General features: G+C 36.9%; 1 protein-coding gene across 3 annotated transcripts in view; it reads right to left on the reverse strand.

The window, feature by feature from the left end:
* Window positions 1-268: 268 nt before the first annotated feature.
* Rb1cc1 (RB1 inducible coiled-coil 1) overlaps window positions 269-13,099 on the reverse strand; it is an 83,063-nt gene continuing 70,232 nt past the window's right edge. Inside the window, exons 19-24 of one of the 3 annotated variants that reach the window (XM_048359270.1) lie at window positions 12,457-12,511; window positions 9,519-9,566; window positions 6,721-6,779; window positions 3,883-4,010; window positions 2,154-2,224; window positions 269-796 (exon numbers count right to left, since the gene is read on the reverse strand). In XM_048359270.1, the coding sequence (XP_048215227.1) occupies window positions 719-796; window positions 2,154-2,224; window positions 3,883-4,010; window positions 6,721-6,779; window positions 9,519-9,566; window positions 12,457-12,511 (439 nt within the window). In that variant the 3' untranslated portion in view covers window positions 269-718. Of the gene's footprint in view, window positions 797-1,495; window positions 1,839-2,068; window positions 2,225-3,873; window positions 4,011-6,720; window positions 6,780-9,518; window positions 9,567-12,456; window positions 12,512-13,099 lie in introns of those variants that run through there. The other 2 variants (XM_048359269.1, XR_007212864.1) reach the window with 2 other exon arrangements.

Genomic DNA, 13,099 nt, shown 5'->3' on the forward strand with positions numbered 1-13,099 from the left:
GTGGAAAAGGGTTTGAGTCCTGCATGTGAAAACATCACAGTGCAGAACTGTTCCCTATAGAACCCAGGTGGCCTATTTGCTCAAAGTGCTTTGAAGACTGCTGATCATTTATGGCTGATCTTAAAGTCAGTCAGTCAAAAAATTACAGGTGTTATTTTTCTCCTTATAACATCAAAAGGGCATTTAAAGAAATGAAGAATTTGCTTGAGCAACCTATTGAGGCAAACTTAAAATTATGATTATCAGCATGCAGTAACACTCCTTTAAATAGTTTTGAAGAATTTATACATTTTATAAAGAACGTATTGAAGAGTGCAAGTATTCTGATACTGATTTCACAAAAGGACAAATGCTGGTAATAGGCAACATATACATCTAAAGTTCAAGCTAATAATGTATATTTAACAGGCAATTAGTATGGCTAGTCATAAGCCACAATGCACAGGGTCTGCCCTTTGAGAAAATGAAATAGTTTGGTCCGCATTTCTAGAGTTATCTGGGTAAAAAAATAAACCAAAACAAAGCCATTTTAATTCAGCCAAGGATTTTGATGAATTTATTGTTCCTAATATGTAGCCAGTTAAAAAGTAAGTGTTGTACACCAATGAAGTATATTATGTTGATTTTATATAAAAAGATGGCGTGTTTTTGAAGTGATTAATGAGCACTGGAGGACAAATCAGAAAATGAAATAGAATGTAGTAACTTCTTCCAGATGCTATACTTTCTTATTCCATGACACAGCTTTCACTCTGTAAAACTTTGTCCCTAAAGGAACTTTAAATCTGTTTTGTGCCTAAGAGGGAGAGAAAAAAAGGGAAACAGTTGAACAATTAAACCAAAGTAAATTCTCACCTACCAGGCTGCATAAAGAATTGGGGCTGGAGGGCTGGGAATATGGCCTAGTGGTAAAGTGCTTGCCCCATATACATAAAGCCCTGGATTTGCTTCCTCAGTACCACAAATATAGAAGCGGCGCTGGGGCTCAAGTGGCAGAGTGCTAGCCTTGAGCAAAAAGAAGCCAGGGACAGTGCTCAGGCCTTGAGTTCACGCCCCAGGACTGGCAAAAAACAGAAACAAAAACAAAGAATTGGGGATGGAAAAAAAAGTGGCTCTATACAAGACATACTCCTACTTAAATAAGACTCTACTCACTTAATACTAGTAGAAGATAAAGTTTGTAGCCACTTGTTAGGAATATACTGAAGGGCTGGGAATATGGCCTAGTGGCAAGAGTGTTTGCCTCCTACACATGAAGCTCTAGGTTGGATTCCCCAGCACCACATATATGGGAAATGGCCAGAAGGGGCACTGTGGCTCAGGTGGCAGAGTGCTAGCCTTGAGCAGGAAGAAGCCAGGGATGGTGCTCAGGCCCTGAATCGAAGGCCCAAGACTGGCAAAAAAAAAAAAAAAAAAAAAAAGAATTTACTGAAATGAGCCATCTATCACTGAATTAAGAAACCGAAAAATATACAGTTTAAATTCTACTCATGTTTTACAGTCTTGAGGCCAAATTAATAAGGAAGGAAAAACAAGTTTCACCAGTTTTATAGCATGAATAATGCTAGACATTATAATCTGATCCATTTTTAAGCCACCAAATACCTTGCACCATTTTTTTCAATGAGGGTACAGTATAAAAATAAGTAAATATCAATTCTGTGTTTAAATAGAATTCACTGTTGCTCCCATACTCACATGAGTTACATTAGTAACTAGTAATGGTCACAAAAGAAAAATACTATGGTAACTTTCTTTACAGGTTGACAGATTGCTGTTTATGTACCTTTACAATCTAAGGGCAAATAATATAACACAAATAAAACTGTTGGTTTAAACTTGTTTTTTGTGTTGTTGTTTTGTGTTTTTTTTGCCAGTCTTGGGGCTTAGACCTAGGGCCTGAAGCTCTGTCCCTGGCTTCTTTTTGCTCAAAGCTAGCACTCTACCACCTGAGCCACAGCTCCACTTCCAGCCTTTTCTGTTTATGCAGTGCTAAGGAATTGAACCCAGGGCTTCATACATGCAAGGCAAGCACTCTACTGCTAGGCCATATTCCCAGCGGTTTAAACTTTTTTACTTCAAGTTCTAACTCAAGTGAGCTAACGATTTCTATATAATTTGTAGGTTTAAATTACAGGATATATAGTTTTTACCTTTTTAGCTTGACAGTATTCCTTTTCCATTACTTTTCCAAGTACCCAGGGTCTTCTAGATGTACCTGAAGCTAACAAATCAAACTGTTAGTTTTCTGTACAAAGTATAGTTACAATTACTCAGGAAAGCATAACTTCCAGAATTAAAAAACTCAAAGGTTCTATAAAAGCTTAATAATTTATATAAGAAAACTGAATTAAGGTTATTTTTTAACAAATATGAGTTGCATTTTTTTTTTTACTCATTTACTAAGTACACATACATCAGGAAATAAGAGTAGTCTACATATGGTGAATAAATAATTCTAGAAATTCTAGGCTAACTCAACAATGCCACCTAGTGGAAGAACTTTGACACTTCCAAAAGTGGCAAACCAAAGCACTTCAAGATTGGCAGCTCACACCTGCAGCCCGTGTCTGGCATGGCAGTATGAACCGTTAGGTATTCAACAAACAACTAATAGTTGTTAAAAATCAAATTTAGTGTAGAAGGAGAGTTCTTGTGTATGGGAAGATTAAAATGGAGTGATCAGGTTAAGAAAACCAAACTAAGGGGTAAATATGCATTGTCTTTAACTTCATTCAAACAGCTATATGTATTCACTGCCTTATTATGTAGCTTACCCCCTTTGCACAACACCTTGTCAATAAAATTTAATAAAAAAAGCCATCAAATAGCTGTATTGATTTATCTGTAAAATGTGACATATCTAGGGCTGGGGATATAGCCTAGTGGCAAGAGTGCCTGCCTCGGATACACGAGGCCCTAGGTTCGATTCCCCAGCACCACATATACAGAAAACGGCCAGAAGCGGCACTGTGGCTCAAGTGGCAGAGTGCTAGCCTTGAGCGGGAAGAAGCCAGGGACAGTGCTCAGGCCCTGAGTCCAAGGCCCAGGACTGGCCAAAAACAACAACAACAACAAAAAAATATGTGACATATCTAGAGACAATGCAAATAGAAAAAAATGTTAAGAAAAATTTTGGTAACTATTAACTTTTTTAAACTTGGTAGCTTTTTTTAAAACAATCATGTTCGAATGAAGAGTTTGAAGAACTGCGTAGTGGAGCACTTGTATTTGCCTAGCCAATTGTCCTAAGTTCCATCCCCAACACCACACATAAAGACATTCAATAAATAAGTGGGGTGGGTAGAAAAGAGTGGAATAGGGAGAGAGATCAAGTTCACTGACCTCATTTTCTTTCCAAACATTTTTAGATATAAATGCATTTTCTTGTTTTCCCTAGTTACATAAGACTATTGTACCAGACATGATAAACAGTCCACCACCAAAAGCCTTAATAGAGTACTCATGACATGAGTCCAGTCCAAGAATAGGTACTCAACAAAATAGAAACACTGGATAATGGAACAGAAAAGACAGCTTTGGAGGGAGGCAGACACAAAAAGGGTAACTTCTTCATAAACAAATTAGCATGAGTTTGAATAGGATGCATATTCTGGTAATATAACTTCAATGATTAATACTTGGGATGTTTAGATCCTCTAACAGTATGAACAAATGATCCATCACATACATCAACACAGTTAATTTTGAATTGTCAATGAAATTCAAGAAAACCTGGATTTGGATTTTATTTTAAAAGAATAGTTTTAAGCAGAGTTCCCGTCTAATGACTTAAATTTTCATGTAATTATGAAGGAGAAAATAACCCCTCCATTCTATTACTGATATTTTAGTCCCGGATTTGACACTTACCTCCCTCACCTGGTTTGAGATCAAGAGCAGGCAGAGATTCTGAATGCAGAAAATACAAAGTAGGGCTAACAGTAAACAACACATAATTGTCATGGCGCTCGTCTAGGATAATGAGCACCAAATCTCCCACCTGAAAACTAAGTAAAGGAAAACAATGTTATTGACCTACAGTTACTATCAATTACCCTGTCCTGAAACAAGTATACCCAACCAACCCTCTGTTTCCTTGGACTTTGTGTCCACTGGATTCAACTGAGCATGAATCAATACTACCTGTATTAAATACGTATGGACTTTTCTTATCCTTATTCTATAAACAGTGTGACAAAATTACAAAATATTTGTATTTTGGGGGCTGGGGATATGACCTAGTGGCAAGAGTGCTTGCCTCGTATACATGAGGCCCTGGGTTCAATTCCCCATATACATATACCACATATACAGAAAACGGCCAGAAGTGGCGCTGTGGCTCAAGTGGCAGAGTGCTAGCCTTGAGCAAAAAGAAGTCAGGGACAGTGCTCAGGCCCTTGAGTCCAAGCCCCAGGACTGCCCCCCCCCCCCCAAAAAATATATATATACATATATATATGTATTTTATATTGTACGTAATCTATGGATAACTGAAGGTATTCAGGAGGATGTGTGTAAATGACATATAAACAATATGACATCTTACGTAAGGGGTTTGAGTATATATGGATTTTGCTATTTTCATTTGGTACTAGATCCAATTTCCAAGGATAGAAGGAACAACTGTACTCCAAAAAGCTGGAAATATTATGGTAATATTTGACCTGACATTTACACAATGGTCTTTTTATCCTCTGCCCAACTCCAAACTGTCATATGCATGTCTTGAAAACATAACGACAGGTCTCATTGTGGATGGTAGGCTGGCCTGAAACTACCAATGTATTAATTAAGTACTAGTCAAGGCCTAGGTATTGTCCCTGAGATTTCTGTGATCAAGGCTAGTGCTCTACCACTTGAGTCAAAACTCTTCTTCCAGCTTGTGTGTGTATGTGTGTGTGTGTGTGTTTAATTTCTGCACAAGCTGGCTTCAAACCATGATCCTCACTCAGGTCTCAGCCTCCTGAATAGCTAGGTGCCTGGTTATTTATTTAAAAGAAAAAAAATGCTTAAGATGGGTATAGAAAAAAATACTCCTTGTATTTCAACCTATCTCAGAAAGATTTTTTATCTAATCATTCATACCAAGAAACAAATTCAGACAGATCTAATTAGCAGTCACAGTATTTGTCTAAGAACTAGATCCTGTCACTCCAACTTCCAGTTGTAACATATATTTCCTTTTGGAAGAAAAAAACGAACAATGGAACTAGGTCTATGTGCTTAGACTTCAACAGGTTGAGGAAAATACTGACCTATGGGTAAAAGGCTGAAGGAGTGAGGCACCAGTGGCTCATGCCTGTAATCCTAGCTACGCAGGAAGCAGAGATCTGAGGATCTGGTTGAATCTCAAATTTCCTTTCTTTTTATTTTTGGTTGGTTGTGCAGCTTGAACTCAGGGCCTTCATGCTGTCCCTGAGCTTTTTTGCTCAAGGCTAGAACTCTACCACTATGAGCCCCAGTTCCACTTCTGGTTTTTTGTGATTAACTGGAGGCAAAGAGTCTCACAGACTTTCCTGCCCAGGCTGGCTTTGAACCATATTCCTTAGATCTCAGCCTCCCAAGTAGCTAGGATTATAGGCATGAGCCATCAGTTTGGCTCCAGATTTCTTGTTTGTTTTTTGCCAGTCCTCGGGCTTGAACTCAAGGCCTGAGCACTGTCCCTGGCTTCTTTTTGCTCAAGGCTAGCACTCTACCACTTGAGCCATAGCGCCACTTCCAGCTTTTTCTATGTATGTGGTGCTGAGGAATCAAACCCAGGGCTTCATGCATATGAGGCAAGCACTTTACCACTAGGCCATATTCCCTAGATTTCTTGTTTTTAAGGATCATTTAATACATCCCTCAGATAAATCATTAGTCAGCTAGGGAGATTTTAAAGCAAAGTGATATTTTATCTACTTGTTGATTACTCTACAAATATTCGTTGCCTCAACCATGTAGATGTAGTAAGTATTGTTTTGGCTAAACACCAAAGGTGCTCTACACCAAGGGGGAAATGAGGCAATTATTTTACAGCTCATCTCTCTGTAATCTTCATAAGACCATAAACCCATTGATTTGACATGTGGCTGGAAAAGACAAGATACAAATCACCTAGGGAAGAGAAAACTGTAATGAAATATGTAAGGATAGAATCAAAGATACCTCACAATGAAAATTTAGTCAAAGACTGAATAAAACAAAGAGATCTTAAAATTTTTTAGTTTGGTAATTTTTGCCTTGGTACTGGTCCTGTCAGCTATTAAAAAAAACCAGTATCTGTTGAATTGATAGTAAAGCTTTTCCTTATTCCACAGCTCCTTTATTACCATAATCTGAAAAACAAATTATCCCCTTGATGAATTTCCAAGTTGATTACAAAACTGTATCATGTCAACAAGCTAAAAACTTAAAATGAGAAAACATCATCTTAAAATCAAGATTCTAACGTAAATTGGACTAAGAAGAGAAATAGGAATTTAAGAGGTTACATTAGCTGAAATCTTAGCTAGAACCCCAAAAATTTGAAGGATATTTGTATGACTAATAAAGCTAAAACAAGGACTTGGAATGTAAGCCTAATGGTTCCAAGATAACAATTTAGAATAACTTTGCTTTCCTATATACTTTTACTACCACTGAGTACAAAGCACTTAAATGTCTGAACAACTTCTGAGACTAAAACACATTTTCAGGAACTATTCAGTACCCACAAAATAAAAATAAAATACTTACTCTCTAATAGCTATCTTTTCCGAATGCCTTGAAGATACTGAAGACATGCTCTGAGACATCTATGACAAAAAAATAAAATAAAAACACTGTATCAACCTTATACATTAACAACATTGGGTGTACTTTCTGCAAACATTTCTTCAAAGTCACATATCCAAATCTCAGTTCCAACTTAACAAGATTCACACTACTGTGGTACTTATGTTCACTAGCATAATTACTTAATTATTTCTGGTAAAGAAATTTGTGTACCTTTTTCTTTTGTGTAACTTATTTGGATTAAAAACTCATGTTATAATCACATTTACATTACAAAAAAAAGATGAAATACCCAGGCGTGGGTGGCTAATGCCTGTAATCCCTTGGCTGAGATCTGAGGATTGTGTTACAAAGCCGACAGGGCAGGAAATTGCATAAGATTGCCAAAAAACTATTCAGAAAAAGCCAGAAGTGGCGTTGTGGCTCAAGTAGTAGAGTGGTAAGCCTAAAGCACAAAGAGGCTCAGGGATAGAACCCAAGCCCTGAGTTAGGACAGGAAAAAAAAAAAGACAAATATTTTTAGAAGAGTTTGAGAATTGGTAGTAAAATCTTTCCTCTTAAACCAACCAAAAATCAAATACCTTAACATACTTAAGATACTTTAAAATATCTTCAAGAATCTTAAGCCCGGCATGGTAACACACGTAAGTAATCCTAGCTACTTGTGAGGCAGACATTGGGATGATGACAGGGAGATTGTTCAAAGCAAAAATTAGTAAGGCTCTATATTTCAACAAATAAGCAAGGCATGATGGTGAAAGTCTATATTTTGAGTTGTATATGATGCATTAATAGGAAGAGAATGGTGTCAAAATAGACTACTTTTTAAAAATGATCTAAAGCAAAAAGGAGATTGAGAACTACGTCTCTTATCTTTAAGGCAATTCCTTTGATGCCTCAGTTTATTAAATGATCATTCTAACTACTTTTTCTTGATGACCGACAGAATAGTACTTAACACAAATTTATAGGTGCTATACCACCCATCTCAGGTTTTTTATCTACCTATTACATCTTTTTCTGACACCTGGAGTGAGAGTTCACTCATAGGGCCATAAAAGGAAGCAAGAATAACCACCTTGGCTAAGCAAAGCAGACCTAACATAGAGCTGCACAAATCAAGGACCAGTAAGAACTTCTCTGTGCTTATACATCTTTTTTAACTTTTCTTTTTATGTGGGGAGGAAGAGGCTTGAGAAATGTCAATGTAGTCCAAGCAAGCCCTGAATTCATTGTTATCCTACCTTGCTCGAATATTGGTATTATAGACTATGTTGTTATAAACATGCTTTCTAAGTATCACAGAGTAGGAAGGCTGCTGGTTCCACTATTTAACCTTAATGCAGCAGGCCCTGCCCCTCTGTTTAGATTTGTTGAGCTCAGGTTCACATTCTGCTTATGATTGGCTAGTTTGAATAGGGTATTTACACACAGTGACTTTGAAATAATATTAACAGTACACCAGAAACCTCAAAATAAACTGGACCCTTCAGCTATTTTTTTGAATAAAATAAGATATGTCTTAATTCCATCTTGAAAAGAAACAAGTTTAAGAGAAAACTTTACATTTTAAAAAACTTTCCTTATCCCTAAGCAGTTATTTTCCTAAACAACAACAGATAAACCACTAGGCCAAAGCAGGAACTTTAAAGCAACACACCTTGATTCCAGGGGTAGTTTTTCTTACAAAGTAACACTAGGATCTTATCCATTTCAACCACATTCAGTTTGACTCAGATTATTTAAAAGCTTACGTTTTAAAAAAAGGTATACTATAAATGAGTTTGGATTTTGAGATAAAAATGTGAATATGCATTAAAGCAGCTTCATATTTTTGAAGGCCCTACTGCATGGTTGTGTGTCTCTGCATCTTATTCATAAGTGTGGAACTATCAATGGTATACAATGGTATACTGTTCTCTAAGTACAAAGAATATCACAGTTTAAAAAGAAAGACATGTTGGCTGCTGCTGGCTCAACCCTGTAATCCTAAGGCTGAGATCTGAGGATCGAAGTTTGAGACCAGCTCAGACATGAACGGTCTGTTAGACTCTTATTTTCCAATTAAAAGCTAAAAAGCCAGAAGTGTAAGTGTGGTTCAAGTAATAGGGCACCTTCTTGAGTGAAAAAGCTAAAGGGACAGCATCCAGGGTCTGAATCCACGCCTCAGTACTGGCACAAGAGGGGGAGGGGGAAAATAGAAACCAAAAAATACCCCACTAAAATCCTTGTCAAATAGAACATATACTCTCTTTGAATTAAATAAATTAAGTGTTTGGTGTTTTTTGAATAGACAAATTATTCTCAAAGTCTTTTTAAAAATTTAACAGTGAATATAGTTCAATCACTACAGAATATGTGATTTTAGTTGTTCAACTTAAGGTATAAGAATGTCACTACAATTTTATTTTTTAAAAAGGAGATCCTACCTAAACATGTCTGTCTTCAGCCTATGAAGGAAAACTCTAAGTTGCAACTTACTGCTTTATTTAAATTCAATACTAAGATTTCAAATCCCAATTATGGGCTCCCAAAACAGTTTTCTTAAGAAGCAAACATTATATAAGCATGAATCTAAAGTCACATGTGACAACTCTGACCCAACTTCACTTTTGAGAATCAATACTACTAAGTGAACAATATGGCTTAACAAACTCACTAAAGTAACAAAGCACACATCCTTCAGATGGAAGATTTCTGTAATGAAATAAAATGTAAATAACTATGAAATATTAAATAATGCCCAGAAAACAACTTACCAGCCTTTGGTTTAACCGTTTATTTTCTTCTTCTTTTAACTGTAGTGTCTATAAGTAGAAAACAAAGAGATCTGGGGTTTACCCTTGAACCTACACAAGTAAATCTAAATAAAGTGTTAAAGTTCTCCAACCTAATGTACAGTTCAGGAATAAAATGTCAATGGGGATTTCTAAAGACTTGTTTCCAAATGCTTTATCTATCTATTACTTTAATGAGAATGATAACAATTGTAGACATATATTTATCTAAGTCAATGGTTGTTAAATTTTACTATGCACTATCTGTGAAATTTGTAAATAAGCATTCAATATCTAAGATCTATCCCCAATGACTTACCTACTAGATCTCATGTAAAAGAAGTAATGTGCACTTACAAAATATGTTACAGGTGATTCTGAGGGAGTGGTGACTCACGTTTTTAATAACAAAAGAACTGTTGCCATGTTTGTTCAATTTTGACTGGATTTCTTTTAAGGACATGAGCATTGTTCCCGAGCTTTTGTGCTTAAGTGCTTAACTACTTGAGCCACAGCTCCCTGTTAAAGCACTTTTGGTGATTAATTGGAGACAAGAGTCTCAGGGACTTCTACCACTGAATTGTATGACTAGCCTTTGAAACTGGATACTGAATAAATATTTGCCAAATGTATACAACTCTGCACCAACTGGAAGGAGGCCTGTTACTGTGAAATTTTCCCCCCACAGATTTCAATTAATTATTCTTTTAAATTTTGTTTTATTGTAAAGGTGATATAGAGGGGTTACAGTTACGTAAGATAATGAGTACATTTATTTTCTAACAGTTTTCTCCCTGTTTAATCCTGCTTTCCTACCTCCCTCACTCACCTGCTCTACAAGTTGTAAAGTTAATTTCCAACATAGTGTCTATGAAATCCAAAGAAAAGTGTAAACATCCCCCCCACCCCGCTGAGCTCCTAGTAACAATAGGGCTTGTAAAATTTCACTGTCTTAAGAGTTCACTCTTCATTTCAATAACTCCATTTTGGTGACTCCATGCTAGAGGGCTGTACCCCCACCGGTGAGACTAGTTCCTTGTAGTCTGACATTTAAAAATATATGTAGCCCTTGATCCTCTCTGTATCTAGGTAGCAACCGTAGTAACGGACTGTAAAAATGATCATAGTAATACATTACAGAAATAACCACAGTAGTAGTTACAGAAATGCCATGGCAACTGTCAGGTTGGCTCACTTACTGGATTGTTTTAGCCCCCTCATATTTGCTTAGTTGATATTAGGAAAACATGGTAAACAATTGATAAAATAAAGTTGATATTAGATCAGCCTTACCATGAAATTCTGCTTCTGTAAACAGCTTGCTTAACCCATTTGTGACTTGCTCTACCCCCTGCTAATTAACCCCCGAGTCTGTGCTACATGACCACCTGCTGTAGAATGCATAGCTTCTACCTTTAAAAACCCAGCCCCGTGGTGGTTCATTGCTGTTCTTTACCATCCCGATGGAGAGCAGACGCTGTACACAGCTAAATAAAGATTCCTAGCCCGAAGGACGGAGTGCTGGTGACTTTTTTGTTGTGGGTGTGAGTCCTAGATGGCTAGGATACTGCAGTGTCTAGTGAGTGTCGCTGTTGCATAGGTTCACCATTTGTCCCACTGTCTCTGTGATTCCCTTTCCCTTCCCCAAATCAGATAAACTTATACATAAGACAAAGGCTACCTAAATCAGAAAAAGTGAACAGGGGTAATAACTCAGAGGAAATAAAAAGGACAACTGCAAACAGTACTCTTAAAAAAATAAAGCAAAGAGAAAACAACAATAAACTCTCGTTTCCATATCCCAGAGATCATTTCAATTAGTATCATTTTATATGTTCGTATATACATAGTTATTGGGCTATTGTAAACCTCTGTTAGGACTATCCTAGGCACATACTAATTATTATAAATGAGGGAAACTATGTAGCCTATGTTTATTTGGGTTTGGCTCACTTAATATGATTTTTTCCCAGTCTTTCCATTTCCTTTCAAGTGGGACGAAGTCATTCTTTCTGATGGAAGCATAGAATTCTATTGGGTATATGTACCACATTTTCTTGACCCATTCATGTACTAAAGGGCATCTGGGTTAGTTCCATATCTTAGCTATAGTAAATAATGCTGCAATGAACACAGTTGTGTTGGTGGCTCTAGTGTAGCCATGTTTGTGATCATTTGGGTAAATGCCCAGGAGTAGTGCTGCTATTCTTTTGAGGAACCTCCATACTGCTTGCCAGAGTGGTTGGACAAGTTTACATTCCCACCAACAGAGTTCAACTAATTATTTTTTATTACAAACATATCTGGTTTTGTCTTCAAGTTGCCTTATATTTTTTCTCACTTCTAACATATAATATTTTTTAAATAAATAGACAAAAAATCAAAATAAATGTGTAAACTCTTATTACTTAGGTGAATTCTGAACTATTTTTAAATAAAACTGTTATTTCATAAAAATCTATTCCTCATTTTCTCCTTTATGTATGTGTGCCAGTACTGGGGCCTCACTCTATTTTGACTTTTTCACCTGACATTTTATCAGTTGAGTCACGCCCTCCTCTTCTTACATCCACTGTACATGAATTATAAACTTTTCTGGCTCACTTTGAAAGTCCATCCTGAGATCTCAGCCTCCTGAAGGGCTAAGATTACAGGTGTTAGCTACCAATACCAATGTCTAGCCAACAAAATGTTTTCTTTTATATACATGTTAAGCACTGTAATGTTTTGAGAGGCCTAATGCTACTGGCAATTGTTTAAGTCATAAGAATTGAACATGACTTCTCAAAACATTATGAAAATAAATTTATAGTAAAAAAAAACTAACTCACAAATGTAAATAGTTTATTGTATATTGCCAAAATAAAGCTCATATAAATGCTTTCCCAAAGTGAAAATTTTAAGAAAAGAATTTACTTACTCGTTCTAAGAGCATTATTCTCTGCTTTTCTTCAGACAGCATATGGATATTTTCTCTAAAAGGGAGAAAATTATTCTATTAAGGTGTCAGTCTTTAAAAATTTTAAATTATGGGATGGAAATGTGGCTTAGTGGTAGAGAGCTTGCTTGGCATGCATGAAGCTCTGTGTTCGATTCCTCAGTACCACATACACAGAAAAAGCCGGAAGTGGCACTGGGCCTCAAGTGGTAGAATGTTAGCTCATGGACAGGCCAAGAATTAGGACTAGCAGAAAAAAAAATAAAAATAAAAAATAAAAAGAAATTCTATATCCATTTTTGGGAGCAAGTGTCTCATGGGGAGTCCCTGAGCTCTTTTTTTTTTTCTTTTGGCTAGTCCTGGGCCTTGGACTCAGGGCCTGAGCACTGTGCCTGGCTTCTTCCCGCTCAAGGCTAGCACTCTGCCACTTGAGCCACAGCGCCGCTTCTGGCCGTTTTCTGTATATGTGGTGCTGGGGAATCGAACCTAGGGCCTCGTGTATCCGAGGCAGGCACTCTTGCCACTAGGCTATATCCCCAGCCCGCCCTGAGCTCTTTTGCTCTACGACCTACCACTTTGAGCTACAGTACAGGTCCAATTCCAGTTTTCTGGTGGCTAACTGGGA

The sequence above is a fragment of the Perognathus longimembris genome, chromosome 12, assembly GCF_023159225.1.
Source record: "Perognathus longimembris pacificus isolate PPM17 chromosome 12, ASM2315922v1, whole genome shotgun sequence".
Lineage (NCBI taxonomy): Eukaryota > Metazoa > Chordata > Mammalia > Rodentia > Heteromyidae > Perognathus > Perognathus longimembris.